This window comes from Chiloscyllium plagiosum, unplaced genomic scaffold, assembly GCF_037043375.1.
Source record: "Chiloscyllium plagiosum isolate Xiang-an unplaced genomic scaffold, Cpla_swu_hap1 HiC_scaffold_31, whole genome shotgun sequence".
Taxonomy (NCBI): Eukaryota; Metazoa; Chordata; class Chondrichthyes; order Orectolobiformes; family Hemiscylliidae; genus Chiloscyllium; species Chiloscyllium plagiosum.
The window spans coordinates 360,194-373,746 of NW_028270169.1; the positions used below are offsets into that span (position 1 = coordinate 360,194).

At 43.1% G+C, this 13,553-nt stretch overlaps 1 protein-coding gene across 3 annotated transcripts in view; it reads right to left on the bottom strand.

Moving 5' to 3' along the window:
* Window positions 1-13,553, bottom strand: part of LOC122561888 (integrin alpha-E-like) — a 397,374-nt gene that overhangs the window by 341,495 nt on the left and 42,326 nt on the right. For 2 of the 3 annotated variants that reach the window (XR_006315137.2, XM_043714220.2), the window contains exons 3-4: window positions 12,692-12,795; window positions 7,630-7,697 (exon numbers count right to left, since the gene is read on the bottom strand). Coding sequence is in view for 2 of the 3 variants with exons in the window: in XM_043714220.2 (XP_043570155.2) it covers window positions 7,630-7,697; window positions 12,692-12,795 (172 nt within the window). In the remaining variant the exon portion in view is untranslated. Of the gene's footprint in view, window positions 1-7,629; window positions 7,698-12,691; window positions 12,796-12,909; window positions 13,001-13,553 lie in introns of all 3 variants that reach the window. The other variant, XM_043714221.2, reaches the window with a different exon arrangement.

Sequence of the window (13,553 nt, forward strand, 5' to 3'; positions counted from 1 at the left end):
AAGTGGCACTAGAAATAGTAGAAGCATTGATCATTATATTCCAGCATTTTCCACTCTAGAAGAGTTTATCTTCCAATGGACTCAATGGTAGCTAATGTAACTCCACACTTGAAAAAAAGAAGAGAGAGAGAAAAGGGGGAATTATCAGCCAGCTAGCCTGACAGTGGTGGTGGGGAAAATGCTTAATCATTAAGGATGTAATAACTGAGTATTTGGAAAGCGGTGGTAGAATTGGCCAACTAAAGGGAAAACATGCTTGACCAAAATTCTGGATTTTTTTGAGGATGTGAGCAGTTGAATAGACAATGGTGATTTAGTAGATTCTGTGCATCTGGACTTTCAAAAAAGGTCCCAAAGAAGAGAATAGTAAGGAAAATTGAAGCTCATGGTATCGGAGGTGAAGGATGACATGGACAGACAGGAAGCAGAGAGTTGGAATAAGTGGGTCCTTTTCAGAGTGACAGGCAGTGATGATTGGAGTGCCACAGAGTTCAGTTCTGCAAGCTCAGCAGTTCACGATTTGAACAAAGGAATTGAATGCACAATCTCCACATTTGCAGGTGACACTAAGCTGGGTGGCAGTGTGCGCTGTAAGGAGGATGCTAAGAGGCTGCAGGGTGCCTCGGACAGACTAGCTAAGTAGGCAAATACTTGACTAATGCAATATCATATAGATAAATGTGAGGTTATCCACTTTGGTGTCAAATTTAGGAAGGCAGATTATTATCTGAATGGTGGCACTTTAGGAAAAGGTGAGGTGCAACAAGACCTGGGTATCATATTTAACAGTCGCTGAAGGTTAGCACACAGGTGAGGCAGGCAGTGAGCAAAGATAATGGCATGGTTTCCTTCATAGCGAGAGGATTTGAGTATCGGAGTAATTGAATTTAATTTATTGTCACATGTACCGAGGCACAGTGAAAAGCTTTGTCTTGCGAACAATACAGGCAGATTACATAGTTAAGTAGCATAGGCAAGTAAATAATAGGTAAATAGCAGTAAAAACAAAAACACAGGTACAGGCAAATGTTAAGAATTTTGTGACTCCATTCAGTATTCTAACAACTGTAGGGTAGACACTTTATGAAACCAGCTGGTGCGTGTGTTCAGGCTTTTGTACCTTCTCCCTGATGGTAGAGGTTGTAGAAAAGCATTGCCAGGGTGGGATGGATCTTTGAGAATGCTGGTGGGCCTGGTAGCTGGATTCTATAAATGGGAGGTTGGCTTTTATGATTGTCCAGGCCGAGTTCACCACTCTCTGTAACCATCTCCAATCTTGAATGGTACAGTTGCCATACCAGGTACTGATACATCCAGACAGAATGCTCTCGATGGCACACCTATAAAAGTTAGCAAGGGTATTCGCAGTCGTGCCAAATTTCCTCAGCTGCCTGAAGAAGAAGACATTGTTGGGCCTTTGTAACCAGTGTGTCCACATGAAGAGTCCAAGAAAGTTTGTTGTGGATAACCACTCCCAGAAGCTTGACACTCTCCATTCGTTCCACTTCTGTGCTGTTAATGTGTAGGGGGCATGAATAACATCCCACCGAAAGTCAATAATGAGTTCCCTGGTTTTGCCGGCATGAGAGCTAGGGTGATCTCAGTGCCCCATTTTTCTAGGTCTTCCATCTCCCGTCTGTAGTCTGTTTCGTCGCGATCTGAGATTCGACCGACTATGGTGGTGTCATCAGCAAACTTGTAAATGGCATTAGTCTGGTATTTGGCGACACAGTCGTGGGTGTACAGTGAGTACAGTAGCGGGCTGAGTACGCACCCCTGGAGGGTTCCAGTGTTGAGTGTTAGTGAGAATGAAATATTGTCCCCAATCTTCACTGATTGTGGGCTGTGGGTCAGGAAACTAAAGGTCCAGTTGCAGAAAATGGGGCTTACTCTGAGATGACTAAGTTTAGTAATCGGTCTTGAGAGGATAATAGTGTTGAAGGCTGAACTGTAGTCAATGAGGAGGATTCTTACATAGCTGTTCTTGGTGTCAAGATGTTCTAGGGAGGAGTGAAGGGCAAGTGATATGGTATCTGACGTGGATCTGTTGGTCTGATAGTGGAGTGGGTCAAGAATAGTGGGAGGCTGGAGTTGATTAATGCCATGACCAGCCTTTCAAAGGACTTCATGACCGCCGAAGTTAGGGCCACTGGGCAGTAGTCATTGAGACATGCTTCATGAGCCTTCTTAGGCACAGGGATGACGTTGGCCCTCTTGAAACAGGCAGGGACAGTGGCCTGCTGCAGGGAGAGGTTGAAGATGTCTGAGAAGACCTCTGCCAGTTGATCTATGCATGCTCTGAGTGCACAGCTTGGTACTCCATCTGTTCCCATCGCTTTCCTTGGATTCACACGAAGGAAAACTGATCTGATCTCTGATGCAATGACTGTTGGGATAGGATCGTCAGGACTTGTCGGAATAGGTGTTATCTCTCCACTGAAATTCTGCTCAAAGTGACCATAGAAGGCGTTGAGATGATCTGGGAGGGATATGTCATCGTCTGATATCTTGCATTGTCTCTTTTTAGAACCTTTGATGTCATTCAGTCCTTGCCATAAGGCAAGGTAAGGGAAGAATATCTTGTTGCAGTTACACAGGGCCTTGGTGAAGCCACAACTTGAGTATTGTGTGCAGTTTTGGTCTCCTCGTCTGAGGAAAGGAATCCTTGCTATTGAGGGTGTCTAGCGAAGGTTCACCAGACTGATTCCCAGGATGGCTGGATTGACATATGAGGAAAGGTGAAAGTGAGGACTGCAGATGCTGGAGATTAGAGTCAAGGTTAGAGTAGTGCTGGAAAAGCATAGCAGGTTAGGCAGCATCCAAGGAGCAGGAAAATCGACTTTTCGGGCAGGAGCCCTTCATCAGGAATGAGGTTGGGAGCCTCCAGGGTGGAGAAATAAATGGGAGGGGGGGTGGGACTGGGGAGAAGGTAACTAGGAGTGCAATAGGTGGATGGAGGGGGGATAAAGGTGATAGGTTGGAGAGGAGGGTAGAGTGGATAGATGGGAAGGAAGATTGGCACGTAGGACAGGTCATGTGGATGGTGGTGAGCTGGCAGGTTGGAACTGGGGTAAGATGCGGGATGGGGAAATGAGAAAACTGGTGAAGTCCACAGATGCCCTGGGGTTGAAGTGTTCCTAGGCAGAAGATGAGGTGTTCTTCCTCCAGGCGTCGGGCAATGAGGAAGTAGCAGTGGAGAAGGCTCAGGACCTGCATGTCCTCGGCAGAGTGGGAGGAGGAGTTGAAATGTTCAGCCAATGGGCGGTGGGGTTGATTGTTGCGGATGTTCTGGAGATGTTCCCTAAAGCGCCCTGCAAGAAGGCGTCCAGTCTCCCCAATGTAAAAGAGACTACATCGGGAGCAATGGATACAATAAATGACATTGGTGGATGTGTAAGTGAAACTTTGGTGGATGTGGAAGGCTCCTTTGGGGCCTTGGATGGAGGTGAGGGGGGAGGTGTGAGCACAGGTTTTATAATTCCTGTGGTGGCAGGGGAAGGTGCCAGGAGGGGAGGGTGGGTTGTTGGGGGCGTGGACCTGACAAAGTAGTCACAGAGGGAACCATCTTTCCAGAAAGCAGATAGGGGTGGGGAGAGAAATATATCCCTGGTGGTGAGGTCCGTTTGTAGGTGGCGGAAATGTCGGCGGATGATGTGGTTTATGCGGAGGTTGGTGGGGTGGAAGGTGAGGATCGGGGGTTCTGCTCCTCGGATGTTGCCTGACCTGCTATGCTTTTCCAGCACCACTCTAATCTTATCATATGAGGAAAGATTGGATCAACTGGGCTTGTATTCACTGGAATTTAGAAGAATGAGGGAGAATTCATAGAAACATATAAAATCCTGATGGGACTGGACAGGCCCAATGTGGGAAGAATGTTCTCAGTGTTGGGCAAGACCAGAACAAGGGGTCTCAGTCTACGAATAAGGGGTAAGCCATTCAGGACTGAGATGTGAACCTGTGGAATTCTCTCCCACAGGAAGCTGTTGGGGCCAGTTCATTAGATATATTCAGGAGGGAGTTGGACAGGGCCCTTCGAGTTAAAGGGGGCAAGGGGTATGGGGAGAGGGTAAGAATGGGATACTGAGATTGCATGATCATCCATGATTGTATTGAAAGGTGGTGCAGGCTCGTAGGGCCGAATGGCCTACTCCTGTACCTATTTTCTATGTTTCTATGTTTCATGGGTTTAAAAGATGCTATCAAAGGAGTCTTGGTGAGTTGCTGCAGTACATCTTGTAAATGGTACACACTGCTGACACTGAGCATCAGTGTTGGAGGGAATGGATGTAATGCCAGTCCAATGGGCTACATGTCCTGGATAGTGTCGTGCTTCTTGAGTGCTGTTGGTACTGCACTTATACAGACAAGTGGAAACTATTCCATTACACTCCTGACGTATGTCTTGTAAATGCTAGTCAGGAAATGAGGAGACAGGAAGTGAGTTGCAGAATTCGAGATCACTTACCCTCAGGAGGTTGATCATCGGGGATTCAATGGTAATAGCATGTCTGAATCCCCTACTTTTCATGATTTCCTCCTTCCATTTCAATTCCTGACTTACAACTATTTATGGAATGCTACTCAAATCCTCTCTAGCGATGACTGACACAAAATATCTGTTCAATTCATCTGCCATCTCTTTATCATTCATTACTAATTTCCCAGACTCATATGTGTAAGAAGAGGACTGAATAGGGTGGATTTCTGGAGGACATTTCCTCTTGTGGTGGAGACTGGAATGTGGTGTCACAATTTGAGAATAAAAGATTTCCGTTTTATGATGGAGATGATATTTTTCAGAGCCTGTGGAATTCTCTTCCTTGGGACACAATGGAGTATGAATCATTGATTTTTTTTTCAAGGCTAAGTTGAATAGATTTTTGATAGACAAGTCAGTCAAGAATTATGGGTGAGGGAGTAAGACAATATCAGGAAGTGAGGAGGGGAACTCAGGATTGTGGAGTTCAGGCCATAATCCGATCAGCCATGATATTATTCAGTGGCAGAGCAGGCTTGAACATTCAAATGACTTTCTCCTGTTCCTAAATCCTATGTTCTTATGTTTTATGCTGTGGTTCTGTTCACCGAGCTGGAAGTTTTTGTTGCAAACGTTTCGTCCCCTGTCTAGGTGACATCCTCAGTGCTTGGGAGCCTCCTGTGAAGCGCTTCTGTGGTGTTTCCTCCGGTGTTTATAGTGGCCTCTCCCTGCTGCTTCCGGTTGTCAGTTTCAGCTGTCCGCTGTAGTGGCCGGTATATTGGGTCCAGGTCGATGTGTTTGTTGATGGAGTTTGTGGATGAGTGCCATGCTTCTAGGAATTCCCTGGCTGTTCTTTGTTTCACTTGCCCTATAATGGTAGTGTTGTCCCAGTCAAATTCATGTTGCTTGTCGTCTACGTGAGTGGCTACTAGGGATAGCTGGTCGTGTCGTTTTGTGGCTAGTAGATGTTCGTGGATGCGGATCGTTAGCTGTCTTCCTGTTTGTCCTATATAGTGTTTTGTGCAGTCCTTGCATGGGATTTTGTACACTACATTAGTTTTGCTCATGCTGGGTATCGGGTCCTTCGTTCTGGTGAGTTGTTGTCTGAGTGTGGCTGTTGGTTTGTGTGCTGTTATAAGTCCTAGTGGTCGCAGTAGTCTGGCTGTCATTTCAGAGATGTTCTTGATGTATGGTAGTGTGGCTAGTCCTTTGGGTTGCGGCATGTCCTCGTTCCGTTGTCTTTCCCTTAGGCATCTGTTGATGAAATTGCGAGGATATCCGTTTTAGGCGAATACCTTGTATAGGTGTTCCTCTTCCTCTTTTTGCAGTTCTGGTGTGCTGCAGTGTGTTGTGGCCCTTTTGAATAGTGTCTTGATGCAACTTCGTTTGTGTGTATTGGGGTGGTTGCTTTCATAGTTCAGGACTTGGTCTGTGTGTGTGGCTTTCCTGTGTACCTTAGTGGTGAATTCTCCGTTTGGGAGTTGGTTGTCCTTTTCTTCCTCTCTCGTGAATCGGATTCCTGTGAGTGTGGAGTTGATGATCCGGTGGGTCAAATACGTTGATGACACCTTTGTAATCATTAAAAACACGGAAATAGAGAAAACACACCGGATCATCAACTCCACACTCACAGGAATCCGATTCACGAGAGAGGAAGAAAAGGACAACCAACTCCCATTCCTAGACGTGAGGGTACAGAGAACACCAAACGGAGAGCCACACACACAGACCAAGTCCTGAACTATGAAAGCAACCACCCCAATACACACAAACGAAGTTGCATCAAGACACTATTCAAAAGGGCCACAACACACTGCAGCACACCAGAACTGCAAAAAGAGGAAGAGGAACACCTATACAAGGTATTCGCCAAAAACGGATATCCTCGCAATTTCATCAACAGATGCCTAAGGGAAAGACAACGGGACGAGGACATGCCGCAACTCAAAGGACTAGCCACACTACCATATATCAAGAACATCTCTGAAATGACAGCCAGACTACTGCGACCACTAGGACTTATAACAGCACACAAACCAACAGCCACACTCAGACAACAATTCACCAGAACGAAGGACCCGATACCCAGCATGAGCAAAACTAATGTAGTGTACAAAATCCCATGCAAGGACTGCACAAAACACTATATAGGACAAACAGGAAGACAGCTAACGATCCGCATCCACGAACATCAACTAGCCACGAAACGACACGACCAGCTATCCTTAGTAGCCACACACGCAGACGACAAGCAACATGAATTTGACTGGGACAACACTACCATTATAGGGCAAGCGAAACAAAGAACAGCCAGGGAATTCCTAGAATCATGGCACTCATCCACAAACTCCATCAACAAACACATCGACCTGGACCCAATATACCGGCCACTACAGCGGACAGCTGAAACTGACAACCAGAAGCGGCAGGGAGAGGCCACTATAAATGCCAGAGGAAACACCACAGAAGCGCTTCACAGGAGGCTCCCAAGCACTGAGGATGTCACCTAGACAGGGGACGAAACGTTTGCAACAAAAACTTCCAGCTCGGCGAACAGAACCACAGCAACGAGCACCCGAGCTACAAATCTTCTCACAATCTTATGTTTTATTCCCATCCTGCTTTTCCTTTTTGTTTATTTATGTGTCAGCAGAGTATTTTACATCTTTTGTCTTTTTTATTAACTTTTCTAATCTGTTTGCATTCTCTCTTGTCGTGCTCATGCCCACTTTGTGAACACCCTCAATTTTGACCATAAGTCTTTATTCACACTCTCCTGATTCTTCTTATCAAATTAATCGTATCACACTTTTCTGCATTAAATTTCATCTCTGTATGTCTGCCCTGCATAATGGACCTGCATCTTACTTTGTTACTACAATGGTTTCATTGCTCACTACATTTTAGAATTGTGTTTCACCTGTAAGTTTTAAAATCATCCAATTCACACCCAAATCCTGACCATTAATATTTAATCAAAAAGGGAAGTATTCTCATACCAAGCTCTGGTGAACACCACATTTCCCAGTCTAAAAAAGCAACAATTCACCACCATAGTTTATTTCTGTCTGAGCCAAAATTTGTAACTTTGCTGCTACAATCCCATTAATCTATATTAACAAGTGTATTATGTAGTATTTCATATTTACCAAGAATTGTGAGGGCAAAAAGCTGATAGCCATGGTGAAGCCAGGCCTGATACGAGATTTCTCAGCTTCTGGAAAAGACAAAACAAGAGATTGTCACTTTACAGTATAGGAACATAGAACATAGAACAATACAGCGCAGAACAGGGCCTTTGGCCCTCGATGTTGCGCCGACCTGTGAACTATTCTCAGCTCGTCCCCCTACACTATCCCATCATCATCCATGTGCTAATCTAAGGATTGTTTAAATCTCCCTAATGTGGCTGAGTTGACTACATTAACAGGTAGGGCATTTCCACACCCTTACCACTCTCTGCATAAAGAACCTGCTTCTGACATCTGTCTTAAATCTATCACCCCTCAATTTGTAGTTATGCCCCCTCGTACAAGCTGACGTCATCATCCAAGGGAAAAGACTTTCACTGTCTACCCTACCTAATCCTCTGATCATCTGGGATGTCTCTATCAAATCTCCTCTTAGCCTTCTTCTTTCCAATGAGAACAGACCCAAATCTCTCAGCCTTTCCTCATAAGACTTTCCCTCCAGACCAGGCACCATCCTGGTAAATCTCCTCTGCACCTTTTCCAATGCTTCCACATCCTCCCCGAAATATGGCGACCAGAACTATACACAATTTTCCAAGTGAGGCCGCACCAGCGCTTTGTATAGTTGCAGCATGATATTGTGGCTCTGGAACTCAATCCCTCTACAAATGAAACTTAACACACCGTATGCCTTCTTAACAGCACTATCCACCTGGGTGGCAACTTTCAGAGGTTTATGCACATGGACTCCAAGAACTCTCTGCACATCCACACTACCAAGAAAACATGCATAAAAGAGATAAACATTATTTTATCTGTTCCAAAGCTGTCCACAATTCTTCCCATTGTTCATGATTGACCCTACAATGTGGAAAATTGCCCAGCAGTTCGCTGTCACGAAATGCAGCATAAACTGAGCAGTCAATCACCTTAATTCTGAATAGGGCCTTAATCGGTGGTGATTACTATGGAAGCTTAACAAATGTGAGTCATCTTAACTCACCTCAGTTCTTTTTGAGAGAGGATCTGTTGAAAGCACATGACAAATAAGCTATGCGTGGTCAGGAATGAGTGAACACATCTGCAGTGAGACACAGCCTGAGTGAATATTTAGCTCAGGGAATTTGGTGGCAGTGTGGGAATTCACTGCACAGGGCAATAGATGCTTAGCACTAAGCCAATACCCTTCCACCACTTGCAAGCTATTCCTAAAGCTGCTCTCTTTCCTTTCTACATTATTGACATCTCTGTCCTGACTTTCAGTTTCTTCTGACAAACTTTAGTGGCTTTATCATTTTCATTTTAATCTTTCACTGATCTTCGATAGGGTCCCAATTCCAGTCCAAAGGTCCTCCCATCTTACCTCATAACAACCATCCATCGGGCTCGCCAATGCTCTCTATCATGACCTCCCCTTCCCAAATATTACCATTACTGCAAGCTCTACTGGTTATCCTTGTCCTCATTTGTTTTTAAATCTCTCCAAATGTTGTCAGCTTCTCCTTGATGATGTTATCCTCACCTGTATTCCTACAGGAAACCTTCAGTCCTCTAAAACAAGATTTCTATTTAATCTTGTAATGGAAAATCTGTAATTCAGAACTGGCAATTGCTTGCAATCAAATGTACTCTCTGCTCTAAAACCATAAGACCAAAAGAGATAGGAGCCATTGAACCCCGCAAACATGGTCATTAAATAGAATCATGGCTGATCCAACATTCCTCATGTCAACTTGCCTGCCAATTTCCCATAATCCTCGATTCCCCAAATGATTAAGAATCTATCTGCCTATCTCCACCTTAAATTTACACAAGCATTCTGCTTTCACACTTCTCTGAGGTAAGGAGTTCCAAAGACTCAAAACCCATGTTGTTTCAGTCTTAAATTTGCACCCCTTTATTTTGAGACTATGCCCTCTGATCCTAGACTATCCAATGTGAGAAAACACCCTCAGCATTTACCCTGTCAAGTCGCTTAAGAACCCTATATTTTTCAATGGGATTGCCTCTCATTCTTCTAAACTCCAGTCAGTACAGTCCCAACCTGTTTAGCCTTTGCTTGTAAGACAATCCCTCCATGCTAGGGATCATCCTAGTGAACAGTCCTTGTACTGCCTTCGAGGAAACAATATCTTTCCTTCAATAAAGGGACCAAAATTACAGTTCTCCATTTGTTGTCTCACCAGCACCTTTTGCAGTTGCAGTAAAACTTCTTTATTTTTATACTCCAATCTCCCCTTGAAATAAGGGCCAACATTCCATAAAAGCCTTCCTGATGACTTGCTGCACCTGTATGTTGGCTTTCTGTGTTTTGTGCATATGTATCCCCAAGGCCCTTTAAGTTGCAACTTTCTGCAGTTTTTCTCCGTTTAAGTAATATTGTGTTCTTTTTTCCTCCTTTCCAAAATGAACAAATGCGCATTTTCCCACATTGTACTCCATTTGTCCGCTTACTTATCTGATAAATAACTCACAGCAAACGTTTTGTATTCATCTCAACTTGCCTTTTTACATATTTTTGTTTCATGTGTAAATGTAGCTACAGTACATTCTCTTCCTTCCTTAAAGTCATTAATATATACAGGGAACCTCAATTATCCGAATATCAATTGTCCGAATATAAGATTATCCGAAGGAGATCTTGAGGTCCCGATAGAAATATTATATCAAAGACGTGTTTCCAACACTGATCATGTCTTTTGTTTACAATGATTAAACAGGCACTGTCTCCAAATGACTGATCTCCTGCCCTCTCTCTCTCCCCACACTTTCCCTGGAGTTCTACATAGGGGTTAATCCTAAACTCACTTTCCCCAGATAATCTCTCCAAGTTGTCCTGTACAGGATAAAGGTGGAACCTGTCAAAAAGTTGCAGTAAAATGTTGTGTGTGTGAGACTTACCCCACAAAAGGCAGCAGCAGCAGTCTTGTTGTCAGTGACCAGTCCGGCTGCCCCAAAGAGGGTGGGGGGGGGGGGGCGCAGTGTTGGACGGGGTTGGGGGGGTGGGCAGGGGTGGTGTTGGTCAGGGTTGGGGGGCAAACAGGGGAGCGGTATTGGAAGGGGGCAGGTGGAGGGCAGTGTTGGACAGGGTTGGGGCGGCGGGGGCGGTGTTGGATGGGGGTGGGGGCGGTGTTGAACGAGGTGGGGGCACGGGCAGGGGATGGGGGCTTGCGCACAGTGTGCTGCTGCCTAGTCTCCTGAACGGGGAGCAAACTTTACAGAAAACTCCAAGCCCCAGAGGAAAGGCATTTAATCGATTAACCAAATAATTGATTATCTGAACGAAATAGTGCCCACTCATCTCGTTCGGATAATCAAGGTTCCTCTGTATTGTAAACAGTTGCAATCCCAGCACCAATCACTGAAGAACCCACTGGTCATGGTTTACTAACTTCAAAAAGAACTCCTCATCCCCATTTGCTGTTTCCTGCCTGTAAGCCAATTCTCTATCTAGTATACTACCTCCAACACCTATGAGTTCTTTTCTTATAACTTAAACTTTTGTGAAGTACCTTGTCAATTGCCTTGTCGAAGTCCAAATACAACACTCCTACTGGGACCCATCTATCCACATCTCTTCAAAAAACTCTAATAAATTAGTCAGATACAAATTCTCTTTCATAAAGCCATGCTGTTTTATTAGATTATGATTTTCCAAATGTTTTGCTATCACTTCCTTAATAATTGATTCAAATACTTCTCCAACAATAGATGTTAGATTAATCAGCATACAGTTATTTTTGCCTTCGTCCCTTTTTGAAAATGGGTATCACATTAGCAGTTTTCCAATCCTATGATACTTCTCCAGGATCCAAGGAATTTTGGAAAATTACAGCCAATGCATCCACTATCTTTGTAGCTACCTCTTTTAGGATCATAGGATGCAAATTATCAGGGCCAAGGACTTTTTTGCCTTTAACCCATTAGCTTGTCAAACACTATTTCTCCAATGTTGATGATGATACTTAATTCCTCCATTTTATTCTTTAGTATTAATGCAATGTTCGACTTATCCCCCACAAAAAAGACTGATGCCTAATATATAGTTAGATCCATTATCATTCCTGGTTCCCCTAGACAGTGTCCCCAGATTCATTTTCTAAAGAGGCCTATGTTCACTTTGACTTCTCCTTTCTTTTTTATATGGTTAAAGAATCTCTTATTGTCAGTTTTTATATTTCTCTCTAGTTTGCCCTCATTGTTTATTTTCTCTCTTTTTATTATCTTTTGAATCCTCCTTTGCTGGATTTTGAATTTATCCCAGTCTTTGGAACTATCACTGACTTATGCCTCCTTATATGCTTAATCCTTCAATTTAATACTCTCCTTAACTTCCTTGGTTAGCCTTCGTTGGTTTATCAATTCTTCCTCCTTACAGGGATGTATTTTTGCTGAGAGTCATGAATTACCTTTTTAAATGTTTGCCACTATTTGCTGTCATTCCTGCTAACCTACCCACTCAATTCACTTTAGCTAACAGCATTCTCATTTCATTGTAATTCCCTACATTTAAGTTAAATATAGTTGTTTCTGACCCAAGTTTCTCACTTCCAAACTGAATATTAAATTCCTTCCTGTTACGATAATTTCTTCTTGGGGGATGTTTTTACTCAGAGGTCATTTATTAAACCTGCCTCATTACCCATTACCAGACTTCTTCCTGGTTGATTCCATGACATATTGCTCACATGGCATGACATCTGGAACTCCCTGTCCAGTTTCCTCTGCCTTGACTCTCCTCTCCGACTATCAAAAACCTTCCATTAATAATGTTGTTAGATTCCCATTCTAGCCTCTATGTTTTCCTCCCATGTTTACATTTTCAGAATTACCATTTTATTCTTTGTTACAAATATTCCAAAAAGTTTTCTCGTTCACGATGAACATTAGATTAATTGTTGGACACTTTCTTGAGTCTCACAAAAGTCTTGCAACATTAAAAAGCTTTTAAATCGTTCCAAAAGTTTTAAGTGCATAATTTAATAACAGTAAACTGTAAACATGTTCTGATAGGGATTACCTGTGAGTTTGATAGCTTCACATAATTTTCTTTTTAGATCGCATTTCTCTATTCTCCCATAATGTCTGTTGTCAGTGGTATATAGGGGAGAACTTACCAATATCCTAATAAAAAAAACACAAGCATATAAATAAGATGTCAAGTTTCAGCATGCTCTAAACAAAATCAGAATTATTCCTGCATTTTGTGTCAGTAGTTAAATTTAGACTGGAGCTCACCAGTAACAATCTTTATATTCTGTTCTTGGTGTTCCAGTCTACGTAAGAAATTATTGCGTGAATTGCCTTCTTCAAAGATCAGTTCTATTGTCTGAAAGGTGACAGTGCAAATTATTGGTACAGTAGGGGGAGGCAAAAGGACACTAGGTAGAGACTCCAATACACTACAGCCTGTGAATTGCAACGATGTGTTGCCAGTGTCTACTATATTTTCATGACATACTCCAGAAGATAGGAAAAACAGTTTCACAGAGTTCTTAGGCTGTAAAGAAATTGAAAACTTTCAAATTATGACATAATGGAGTTGTTAGCAGAAATAAAGCCTTTGGCATTAAAAGGACAGTGGCATTGCAGATACATTGTATATGGGCCAACAGACAGGAAGACGTACATATAAAATATAAAATAAAATAAAACAGATTGGCAGAATTTTCCCACCCTTGTGGTAAGAATAAAGGCAACTGAGTTGAGTAAACAGGGTGAGTATTTTTCATAGTTACATCCTCAAAACATTCCAGAAGATTAGTCAAGCATGACTTCCCCTTCATAAATCCATGCTGACTCTGACCTATCTTGTTACTGCTATCCAAATGAGTCGTAATTTCATCTTTTATAATTGCCTCCAGCATCTTTCCCACCACTGA